The sequence below is a fragment of the Sciurus carolinensis genome, chromosome 16, assembly GCF_902686445.1.
Source record: "Sciurus carolinensis chromosome 16, mSciCar1.2, whole genome shotgun sequence".
NCBI classification, from domain to species: domain Eukaryota; kingdom Metazoa; phylum Chordata; class Mammalia; order Rodentia; family Sciuridae; genus Sciurus; species Sciurus carolinensis.
The window spans coordinates 65,817,845-65,830,648 of record NC_062228.1 but is presented as its reverse complement, the minus strand read 5'-3'; the positions used below and the strand labels follow the sequence as shown (position 1 = coordinate 65,830,648).

The 12,804-nt window shown below is 44.9% G+C and overlaps 1 protein-coding gene across 1 annotated transcript; it reads right to left on the bottom strand.

Moving 5' to 3' along the window:
• Positions 1-9: 9 nt before the first annotated feature.
• Znf470 (zinc finger protein 470) lies at positions 10-12,804 on the bottom strand. Its single transcript, XM_047528327.1, is given in 6 exon segments — positions 10-645; positions 648-1,955; positions 4,296-4,391; positions 4,546-4,672; positions 10,671-10,762; positions 12,754-12,804. Coding segments are annotated over 5 exon segments (2,130 nt in total). The 5' UTR covers positions 10,731-10,762; positions 12,754-12,804; the 3' UTR covers positions 10-106.

Below are 12,804 nucleotides of genomic sequence, written 5' to 3'. Positions count from 1 at the left end.
GGAAAAGAAACATGAGCACGTATTTTTAATTTAAAAGACTGAGCTGGAAAAAAATGAAATTGTGTACTGGACTGTCATGAATGGACATGGACTGGGAAATGGCAGTCTAGAGGCATTTAGAAGCCGGGCTCCACAAGCCCTGGTGGCAGGGGAGTAAGGAGGGCAGGGCTGAGGCGACTCCAGAATGCACACCCTGTGGGAAGGCCTCCCCACATGCAGTGCACTCATAGGGTCTCTCTCCAGGGTGGACTCTCTGATGCAGAGTCAGATGGGCAGTCTGGCTGAAGGCTTTGCTGCATTCCTTATACTCGTAAGGCTTCTCTCCCGTGTGGACTCTCTGATGTAGAGTCACGCATTTACGAAGGCTAAAGGCTTTCCCACAAACATCACACGCGTAAGGTTTCTCGCCGGTGTGACATCGCCCATCACAGATCAGGGATGTCCTCTGTCTGAATGCCTTCCCACACTCCAGGCACATGTAGGGCCTTTTGCCAGTGTGTAGTCTCTGGTGCTGAACAAGATAGGAGCCATCGCTGAAGGCCTTCCCACACTGCACACACTCACACTCAAAAGGCTTCTCTCCAGTGTACTGAGGGAGGTGTGCGCCCTGACCCACGGCCTTGCCGCACGACCGGCACTCCATGCCCGGCACTCGTGAGGGTTCTCTCCGCTGTGCACCTTCCGATGCTGCCGCAGGTGCGCATGCTGGCTGAAGGCCTTGCCGCAGTGCTGGCAGGCATACGGCTTCTCGCCAGTATGAATCCTCTGGTGGTGGGCGAGGTGGGTGCTCTGCCGGAAGGCCTTCCCGCACTCCTCACATTCGTAGGGCTTCTCTCCCGTGTGCACCCTCTGGTGCAGCGTCAGCGAGCCGCGGTGGCTGAAGGCTTTTCCGCAGGCGGCACACTCGTAGGGCTTCTCTCCTGTGTGAGTTCTCTGATGCACGGTCAAAGACGAGCCATGACTGAAAGCCTTCCCGCACACGCTGCACCCGTAAGGCCTCTCTCCGGTGTGGACTCTCCTGTGCTGGACGAGCCCTATGTGATCTGTGAAGGCTTTCCCACAGTCAACGCAGTCAAAGGGCCTCTCTCCAGTGTGGTAGTACCGCCGGTGGCGCACCAGGGAAGCGTTCTGCCGGAAGGCTTTCCCACAGTCGACGCACTGGTAGGGCCTCTTCCCAGAGTGGATCCTCCGGTGGTGAGCCAGAGAGGAACAGTCCCCGAAGGCCTTCCCACATTCCACACACTCAAAGGGCTTCTCTCCCGTGTGCACCCTCTGGTGCTGAGCCAGGTGAGCGAGCTGGCTGAAGGCCTTGCCACACTCCTTGCACAGGTACGGCTTTTCTCCCGTGTGCACTCTCTGGTGCTGCGTAAGATGAGCGTTCTGGCTAAAGGCCTTCCCACATTCGGCACACTCAAAGGGCCTCTCCCCCGTGTGGACTCTCTGGTGCTGGGCAAGGTGGGCACTCTGGCTGAAGGCCTTCCCACATTCAGCACACTCATAGGGTCTCTCTCCAGAATGAATTCTTTGATGAAGTGTAAGAGTCGAAATTTTGGTGAACGTTTTCTCACAGTCATTACATTTCAAAAGTTTCTTTTCTCCACAGACTTGCTTGTGTTTTTTTAGAACTGAATGGGTTTTCTTATCTCTATCAAAATCATACATTCTCTCCCCCAAGGGAAGAATCTGTGTTATGTAAGACAACGTGTTCAGGCAGAACCCTGTCCTGGATATGGTAGAATGGTCTCTTTCCTCAACAAGGGTGTCTTGCCTAGAACAGGTCCCCTGACCTACCAGCTGTCTCTTCAGCAGGTCTCCACTCTTCCAGTCCTCCCCTAACGTGGGGCACTCAAGGCCACTGCTTCTAGGTCTTCCCAATCCTGCTGCCTGGGATAATCTCTCCTCACATCTGTCCAGATCTGGAGATGATTCCTTAGTCACCCACATACACTCCAGGTCTGAAAGGTTTTAAGAAAACAAACATGTCCTTTATTCGATGCTAGCAGAACAGAAACTTCCAAAGTGAAACCATGTGAATCAACCATGCCCACAAGAAGTACATGCTTCTGATATTTGTTAAACAAGATGAGATGACACAACCATCCCAGCATTCCCGGAATAAACCCTCTTTGGTCGTGGTACATTACAGTGTTTGACCTTTTATTCAAGATTTTACAACAATATTTATAATTGGAATTTGAGATTTCCTTTTTCTGATGCTATTTTGGTAGATCTAAGCATCAAATGTTATGCTGTTTTCATCAATTACTTTTTAAGCTTTTCTTTTTACTTTCTATCCTGTCGGGGTACCGCGGACCCCACCCTAGTCTGGCACTGAGCCGGGGCGGCCCAGTTTGCAACATCGAGGACCCCACCCTAGTCTGGCACTGAGCCGGGGCCCCTGGTTTGCAACAAACAGCTAACATTGCTTAAGGAAGTTGGCCCGGCACTAAGCCAGTGCCAGAATGGACTGCTCTGATTGGACAAGGTGACTCATGCTTGCTGCGTGCCCTCTTGTTGCCCTTATTGTATTACATTGTTATCATGCTCTCCCCACATGCTCTGTAACCTGATTGGCTCATGATTCATATATAATGGCCATGACTTCCTTGTAAGGGTGGGAGGAGAAAGGGGAAAGAGGAAGAAGAGGAACAATAAAGAGCTCTGACAAACAACCAGTGTGTCGTGTCTCTCTCTGCGGGCAGAAGGGAACGCGACGCTATCCTGAATATTTTAAATGATGGTGATACTTTTCCTTAAGGCTTTCTTAGGATAGATGTATAAAACTGTCTCAGGTTGTGCCTTCTTTCCTTGGGACAGGCAATTCACAGACTACGTCCTACACTTTGCTGATGGAAGCTGGTCTGTTTCAATGTTCTTTCTCTGTGGAGTCAGCTGTGCTACTTTATACTCTCCTAGAACATTATTCATTTCATCCAGGTTTTCAAATTAGAGTGTTGAGGAAAACAGATTCATATTATTGTTTTAAGTCCTTATATATTTGTAAGTTTTGTGTTTTCAATCATTTGCCCTGACAGTTTTATATTTCACTGGTTTTCTGGCACATATTTATTTTCATCAGATCTGTTTTATGATCATTCATTCCCACTTTTATCTTTAGAAGTACAAGTCACTTATGTAACTTATTTTGGTTTTCATTAGATTCACTGTGTTCTTGTTCTACTACCTTGAATTCGATGTTTATTTAATTACTTATCAATTAATGTACATAGTTATGGCCACAAGTGACCTGCTAACAATCCCCTTCTTGAAACTATGAGAACTGAAAGCAGGAAAAGGCCACACAACAGGCCACAGAATAAACTGTGACCTTCCCCTCCAAAGGTCTTTTGTTTTTGTTTTTGGCTGTAATGTATGTTTGTTTCATACCAGGGATCGGACCCCAGGGCACATAACCACTGAGCCACAGCCCCAGTCCTTTCTGTTCTTTATTTTGAGACAGGGTCTCACTAAGTTGCTGAGGCTGGCTTTGAACTTCCAATCCTCCTGCCTCAGCCTCCCAAGTCACTGGGGTTACAGGTGTGCACCACTATGCCCTGCTTCCAGTAAGTATTTGTAGTCTTTTATGTAATTTTCTAAACCAGAAAAACTGCTCTAACACAAAGTGAAGAAATAAAAAGTTTTCTGAAGAAAATAGCCCCAAATGCCAGTCAGTGAAAGTGGGAAAGGAAGGGACATATGGGAAGAGTTAACACTCATGAACTAATCCATTCATCTTCCACAGGAGTGTCAAGGGAAATGTTCTGACCTTCAAATAGGTGAATTTTAAAATACAGATAAAAAATGTACAGACAATGAGGTAACAACTTAGAGAACTAAAAATTCTTCCAATCAAGAGGTAGGGTGGTATGAAGTGAAATAAGAAAAAAAAAAAAATAATAATAAACAAAATAAGAATAAATAATAAAAGAAACATCAAAGAAAAATAATTACAGGCAGAAGAACAACTACAGCTACAATATATGGTAACATAATAAACTCATCTTTTAAAGAAGGAAAATATTTAAAATAATTTTTTAAAAAAACTGAACATGAATTTGTCAAAGAATTTAGAAATGATAAGGGCAGGGACGGTTACAACAGTAGAAGCACAACTAGGTAAACATCAATGGAACCCAAGTCCAGAGACCCTGGTGCACACAGAGTCAGCGGGGAAGAGAGGAGCACTTAAAACATGGTACCATGAGCTTCACCTTGGGAGGAATGTGAGAGGATCTTCCCAATGCACACCAGAGAGACCCTCTGGACAGACCTGCCCTGGCGCCGTCCACACTCACCTGGGCCCAGGCCCCTGGCTCCTTCTCCTTGTGCCATCCAGGGCTCCTGCTCCTGCTCCAGTAAGGAGATCACGTCTGGTTTAGAAATGCAAAGACCTGCACATAAGATATGAAGATTGGCTACACCGTGGAGATGAAGAGCTGCGAGCCTGGATGGAAGGTTCTCAAGAAGGGGCACTGAAGGAACAGGCTGACGAAAGGCGTGGGGGCTGCCAAGCACAGGGCCATGGGAAGACAGTCCCATACTCACCCACTGAAACCAAGCTCCGGTAGTTCTCCAGCATCACCTTCCTGTAGAGACTCCTCTGGGCAGGGCTCAGCCACTCCCACTCATCCTGGGAGAAGTCTACGGCCACATCTGTGAAAGTCACCAAGCTCTAAAATGACACAAACACGATCCTGCTCAATAGGTGCTCACCCCCACCACATGGCCCTACAGCAAATGGCTGTGCTGCTCCCACTAGGGGGTAAAAACATTCTAAGTGATGACACCAAGGTTCCAGATGACCAGGTCAGGAAGTTACCTAGTCATATTTGTATGAAACAATGAGAACTGCTCTCCAGTCTTCATTCACAGTTCTATGGCGGTGAGAGTGTATCACAATAGTGTGGATGAGACTCTCAGCAAGAGGTAACCAAGTGCTAGAAGCTGGGTCTACTCTCCACAGGGAGAAACTAAAGAGCCCTGGGACTGTGCGGGAGTTCCAAGGAAGGGTGGTGAACATGATTTCAATCTCCACAATGTTTTCTAAGAAATCTTAGTGTTCTTGAGATGTTAAGAAGCTTGCCTAGAAAATGAAAGAAAAAGCACCTACCAATATTCTTTTCAGATAAAAATATACTTGCACTAGGAGAGAGGAACACATCTGGGAAGCTGTCTTCTCATAATCTGCTAAAAGGGTCCAGAGAGACCAGGTGGCCGAGCCTCACTGAGCAGCCTGCTTGGTCACAGGACTGCACTGGCAATGGCAGGAATCCACCATGTGGCTGTGCACAGGTTTCTCCTTTCTTTTGTGATTTGCTTGTATCAACATGTAAGTAAAAGAGTTTTAAATACCAGTTTTGAGTGAGACCCGAATTCAGACTCCAAAGAATTCAGGCTCTGGCACTGACTAGCTGGGTGATCTTGGCCAAGTTAACTAACTCCCCTGAGTCTCCATTTTCCCATCTGAAAAAATGACAATGATTTTAGTACTTACCTCATGGCAGTATTGTGAAAATTAAATGAAAAACAGGTATAAAGTGCCTAGTACAAGGTAATCACTCAAAATTGTAACCTATGATCATGGTAAAAAGAGGAAGGAGGCAGAAAGGAGGCCAAGGAAAACAGGCGCAGCTTCTGGTTTGACACTCAGTAAAGTTCTGAGACTTTATCCCCTGCATGGAGCGTAAGAGCCGGACACAGCCTCCGAGTCCAAACCACCTAGGCTCAGGCACTGCTAAGTAGGCCTAGCCTCTTCGTTTTCCTAACCACTGAAGTGCTTCCCAGGGCTCAGAACGGGCAGCTGTGTTTCCGCATAGTATCTACCATTTCCACTACACGTCCTCATTCCGCAGGTTCCAAAGCTCCTCCAGCAGAGGATCTGTCTGAATGAGTCTTTGGAATTCTAGCAATGATTCTCTTGGATTTCCTCCCTATGAGGAACTATTCACATTCCATCCCAGAAGTTATTTCACAGGACCTGGAATTCTGGGTTGCCAGTTCTTTGGGTGCCTGTAAAAACTTGCATACATGCCCATGGCTTCCACAGCTTCTGAAAAGAAGTTGCAACCACTCAAATAACTTCTGACCTGCATGTTACACACTGGCCGTTTTTTGAGATTTCTTTTTGTCTTCGAACACTGTTTTCAGCAGTGTTTTCTGAAGCTCCCGGGCAGGGATTCCTTTGAGTGTGCTGCAGTTTGCTGAGCTTGATGGTCCATAGGTTTATAACTTTCACCAAAGTCGAGAAATTCTCAGCTACTGTTTCTTCAAATATTTTTCTCTACAATCCGCTTTCTTCACCCCATTTGGGATTCCAATGGTACATATGTCAGACTTTTGGTATCACCCCAAGGGCTCCAAGGCTCAGTTCACTCTTTTTCCTCTCTGTTGTTACATTAGACAATTCCTGTTCATCTTCAAGTTCGCCAACTCTCTTCTCCATCACCTACATTCTCCCTTTAAGCCCACCCAGTAAGTCTAACTCTGATTAGTATATTTTTCATTTCTTATTTACACTTTCCATTTCTCCTCTGAGATGTTTGATCTTTCCATTTGTTTCAAGAATGTTCGCTCTTATTTGTTGGAATATTTTATAATAGCTGCTTTAAAATATTTATCAGATTACACTGATGTCAGTATCTGCTGCCTTTTCTCATGTGAATTAAGATTTCCCTGTCTTTTGGTAAGCTGAGTAATTTAAAATGGGAGGCTGGACATTTCAGATATGATGCTATAAGACTGTTTTTTCTTTTTAAATACTGTAAAGAATGTTGATATTTTGGTTAAAAGTTCCAACCAACCTTCTCTAGGTTTGTGTTTCAACATCAGTTCAACTTATACATATATGTGTGCTGTATACATGAAGAACTCAGTTCTTGAACAATAATCAAATGATGCCTTGTATAGGTAATGTTCATATAGTGTTTACCATATGCTGAGTACTTTTCTAAACACTGGCAACATATTAACTCATTAATTCTCACAAGAGTCATATGATTAGATACAATTACTATTCCCATTTTACACTTCAGAACATTGAAATTAAGGTGATACACTTAGCATTTAGTAGAGCTAGAATTTGTACCCAGGAAGTCTGGTTCCAGAGTCCACATTACAAACTTTTATGCCAGTCTTAAAATATCTTTCCCTGACAATGAACAACAATGTTGTTGTTTAAAATATTTAGCTGGGCACAATGGCACACTCCTATAATTCCTGTGACTCAGGATGCTCAGGCAGGAGGCTCACAAGTTTGAGGACAGCCTCAGAAACTCAGCAACACTCTGACTCTGAATAAAAACTATAAAGACTAGGATGTGGCTCAGTGGTAACAGTGCCCAGTTCAATCCCAAGTACTGCAAAATAAATAAAAGAAGGAAGGCAGAGAGGGAGGAAGGGAAAGAGGAAGGGAGGGAAGGAAGGAAGGATTGATTGATTTAAAAGCTCCAAGAAACAAGTCCCAATGACAGTACACCTCTTGCAGTACTATATCTAAGAAAAAGTGTCATGGTATTTCCAAGAGTTGCTCATAATATTTTTGCTATAAAATTAAAATAATTTGGAATAGTTCAAATTATTTTTATTTGATTTTCTAAGTTTATATATTAAATTTGATGATTTATTGTAATAATCAATTTGCCTGAAATTAAACTAAAGAAACCAAAAGGAAAAGACAGTAAAAAAGATCAAGATGCAAGAACACTTTTGGTCAAAATCTCCCTTACAACGTCACCCAGGTTGATTTGAAGATGCCATGGAGATCAAATTAGTCAGAAGGATGGGAAGAGCAAAGGAATTGCTTATACTGAATTTAAGACAGAAGCTGACACAGAAAAAACCTTTGAAGGCAGGGAATAGAGATGGATGGGCGACCTGTTTTCCTCTACTACACTGGAGAGAAAGGTTGAAATCAAGACTACAGAGGTGGAAAGAACAGCACTTGGAGTGGTGAATCAAAAACTCTGGTTTTATGCAACTTCTCTTACAACGCATCAGAAGAAACTCTTCAGGAAGTATTTGAGAAGGCAACCTTTATCAAAGTACCCCAGAACCAAAACGGCAGGTCTAAAGGGTATGCATTTATAGAGTTTACTTCATGTGAAGATGCAACAGAAGCTTTAACTTCCTGCAATAAAAGGGAAATTGAGGGCAGAGCAATCAAGCTGGAGTTGCAAGAACCTGGGGAGCACCTAGTGCAGGAAGCCAGCCACTGGACACTCTGTCAAAGGTCTGCCTGAGGACACCACCCATGAAGCTCTAAAGGACACACCTGACGGCTCTGTTCCTTCAAGGACAGTCACTGACGGGAAGCCAGGTCCTCCAAAGAGTTTGGTTTTGTAGACTTCAAAACAGAACAAAGACTTCTCCAGTGAGGGAGCTGCCAAAGCTGCCAAAGAGGCTGTGGAAGATGGCAAAACTGATGGAATCAGTCACCTTGGACTGGGCCAAGCCTAAAGGGGAAGGTGTCCTTGGGGGTCGTGGTGGAGGCAGAGGTGGCTTTGGAGGCAGGGTGGTGGCCAAGAAGGCAGAGGGGGAAGGGGAGACCACAAGCCACAAGAAACGACACAGTTTGAATAGTTTCTTTTTCCCTGTCTTTCCCCACTCCATTTGAGAGAAAGGACTCTGGGGGGCTGGGGAGATAGCTCAGTTGGTAGAATGCTTATCTCACAAGCATAAGACCCGGGTTCGATCCCCAGCACCACAAAAAAAAAAAAGAAAGAAAGAAAGAAAGAAAGAAAGAAAGGACTCTGGGATTTTTGACTCTGCTACCTGTTCAATGTCAGAGCCTTCTGAGACATTCCATGACAGTACACAGTCCTGTGACCTATCTGGAAATCCACACAGATGACATTTCAAAGGAGAAATCCTGTTGGTTTTGACTGGACAGTCACGTAAACTTTTTAAAGAAATAAGTGATAGAGCTAACCCTTATCTGTAAATTTTGAATTTATATTGTTTCATCCCATGTACAAAACTGTTTTTTTTTTGGGTGAGGGAAGGAAAAATATCAGAATGAGACAAACATCATTACCCTACGTACATGTATGATTACACAAATTGTATGACTCTACTTCATGTACAACCAGAGAAACAACAGTTGTACCCCGTTTGTGTACAATGAATCAACAACAAAAACACACACAAAAAAACCTTTTTTTTCTATAAATAGTTTTTTGTTTTGTTTTGTTTTGCAATGGGAGATTGTAAAGGAAAGCAGAATGTTTTATGATTTTTTGCTTCAGTGACTTTAGGACAAATTTAAAGTCCTACACTCCGGTGCCAAAATCATAAAAAAAAAAAAAAATATATATATATATATATATATATATATATATATATAATAATCAATTTGCTGATGAAACTATCAGTTTACTGAGAATATGAATTAAGCTTGAACTTGTATTATTAGTCATAAAAATGTTAATACTGAAAATAATATTTGGGCTGGGTTTGTGGCTCAGTGGTAGAGCACTTGCCTAGCATGTCTTAGACACTGGGTTTGATTCTCAGTCCCACATAAAAATAAATACCTCAAATAAAGGCCATCTACAGCTAAAGTAAGTTTGAGAAACTCCAATCCACAAACCATAACAAAACTAGAAATTTAGTCAAAGAAAATTATCAGAAATGAGAGCAAAACTTCAACCACAAAGATGATCACTGTAACACAACTAAACAGCTAAATGCTGACCACAACTGACCTATGGAACAACAACCAGCTGTTTAAGTAGATTATGGTGTTCGCCCTGAAGAGAAAAAAAGGATGCAGAGTGTTCCCTGGCACAATCCAGACTGCATTGTGGGAGGGAAATCTCTGCATCCCAGCAGATTTCCTCTGCTACTTCAAGATGGGACTCAGGAATCACTTCCTCTACCAGGTCCTCCCAACACTTGCCCCTCGGCAGTGAGCAGAGCTGTGCAGGTCACATCCCACACAAGGATCCCTCAGCAAGGAGGTGAGAGCCAGGACAGGAAGAGCCTTCTTACCAGATGGCGATCTTCGCCAGTGCAGGGGAGGGCGCACCTTTCCTGCCAGTTCTCCTGGAAGCACCGCAGGGACTATCAGTGGCCCTCCCCACCACTCCACAGTGAGTCTACTCTGCCCACAACATTTATCACATCGTATGTGTTTGCTGCCTTTCCATTTCTCTAAGAGACTGCCAGCTCTGAGAGAGCCACGATGGAGATTTAAGGACGCAGCACAGAGTGGCTCTTAAAACTTTCCTCTACGACTGTCCTTCTGCAGAAAGACCTGAGTACAAAGGAAGGTCTCAGGGTGAGTCATTTCTTGAGTAAATAAAAAAATAAACACCAAGTAGGAAGACGAGGAAGAACCTCTGAAAGGCCACGGGACCCTCTGACTCTATCCCTGAAGTCCCAGCATTCATCAGAAATGGAGGATATGGGAAATCGGCCCCAGGGTGTAACCGTTTTTTTTTGTTTTTTTTTGTTTTTTTCTTCTTTTATTTTTTGAGACAAGGCCTCTCTAAGTTGTTCAGGCTGGCCTTGATCTTTCCATCCTTCTGCCTCAGCCTCCTGAGTCACTGGGACTGTAGGTGTGTGCCACCATGCCCGCCTGGAACTCTTAAATAGACAATTTTCAGAAGAAAACAAATTACAAAAGCGGGAAAAGTATGACTTTAGTGGGGAGAGAGGGAACATTAACTCACCAAGGACATGGCTTTAACAAGTTCAATTCCTGTCACCTCCACCTCTTGCTGGCTTTTCATGTAGAGAAGGGCCTTGCCCCAAGGGAACAGAGCTGAAGGAGGAGAGAGTTGTGAGACCTCGAGGCACCAGGAATCACAGGGTGGAAACCCTCCCGAACCTTCAGCCTTGTTTGCTTTTGCCCCTACCCCACTCTACCCCCAGATCAGATACCCACTGGGAGACCTGTAACCTACAACTAGGTTCCCCTCTGCTCTGGGTTTTCAGGGTGAACAGCCAGTCCCCGTTCCCTGTCTCTCTCTCTCTCTCTCTCAGTCACCAACTCATTAACAGAGATGTATGAGGTATGCTGCTTATGTTAATCATCTCTTTTAATCTCCACAATCATCAAAGTAGAAGATACTGTCACCATTTTACAAATGAAATCTCTGGGCAAGTGAGGGCTTTTGTGTAAGTCATACAGCTCATAATTAATAAAAATTAGCACTAACCTAGGGTCTGCCTGACTCCACCACACAAATGAATTGCTTGACACCAGAAAATAGGCCCTCTGTGCAAGAAGCCAGAATCTGTAGATTCGATATGAAGAATTACTTGGAGAACACCATTGTTCCCAGAGAGGCCTTACCTTTTGATACAACAAAAAGTCCTTGACTGCAGATAACTGTGCCAACAAAACGGTCGTAAGACCTAAGTTCTTGTTTTGCTTTTGTGACAAACTACAGTTTTGATGAAGTTCCTTGATGACCCTAAGCCATTCTTTTAATCAGGAAGAGTACAGTATCTGAATGAATTCTGGCTTCTTTCCCCCAAATTCCATTGTCTTCTCAAAGGATATTATAATGACGATAATAAGAAAGAATTCTGAGAACTATAAACTTTAATACAACTCCAAACTCAGTGGAAGTTTGAGGATCTGAACTCTTAATGTTATATGCAGTCTCAAGAGTTGTTTCTTCAGTTGTCAAAGGTGGTTGGGAATATCTACCACAGACAGTTATTAAGGGACTACATGAGAGCTAGTACAGAAGGGGCTCTGGAGGGCCTGGGGTACAACTCAGTGGAAGAGCAGGTGCTAGCATGTGCAAGCCCTGGGTTCAAACCCCTGCACCACAGAAGGAAAAAAATCCTAGAAGGGGCTCTGGAATCAGCCTGTCCTGGATCTGAATCCCAGTTCTTCTACTTATTAGTGATTACTTATCTTCTCGCTACTTCAGCATCCTCATCTGTAAGAAGACAAGGTAGTTCCTACTTCATAAAGTTGTGAGGTTTGCTGTTAACACTCCCAAAGGTCTTCAACAAGGTCTGGCACAGAAAGCACTCATTAAAGATTTGCTACTCTAACTGCACACAGGAAAGCAAGCAAAGAATAGTATGGCTAGGAGCAGCAACTTGTTCCCCTCTCTCTTTAATTACCAGGAGACAGTGAGAGAGAGAAGTAAGAGAAGTTTGAACCATGGGAATATTCTCTTGCACTGACTAGGTGACTAAGTCATAGAAAAGATGGAACTGTTCCACATTTCTAGGTGAAGCTGTGACTCTTCTGTACCTCCCGAGTCCAATTCCATGGATAGATGGGACAAGGATCCCATGAGTAAAAACCTAATGGTGAGGTCGTTAAAGAGCAGCAGAGGACCCAGAAGTCATTCTGTAGAGGAGAGTATTCTCTCCCCCGGGTCCAGGGACTTGACGGGGGCGGGGGGACCTGGTTCAATGACTTCGGCGAGTCAAGGCCCCCTTCTGAACGCGGCTCCACGCTCTGGACCACGGTGATACATCAACTCTTTGGACTCGGGCATCCACCAGCGCTGAGGCCAGGGCCATCGTCCACCAGCACTTGCCCCCAAAGGACAGCACCCAGGCCTCAATTTCCACTCTTCCGGGCGCCCCACCCCATCCGTCCCGCTCACCTCCAGCGAGGGCTCAAGTCTTCCCTGAGTGGGGACAGTCCTGCGCCGCCCGCCGCCCTGCGGGCGAACCGGAGAGGTCGCCGCCGCGGTTCCTCGCGGGTCTTCCGGGGCCCCCGGCTGCAGTCCACACGGACCCGCAGGGGACCCGGATGCCGCCTCCGTAACCCCTACCTACCGCTCACTCCTACAGCCGGTTGGGCTCGCTCAGCGCCGGCTCCCGCGACTT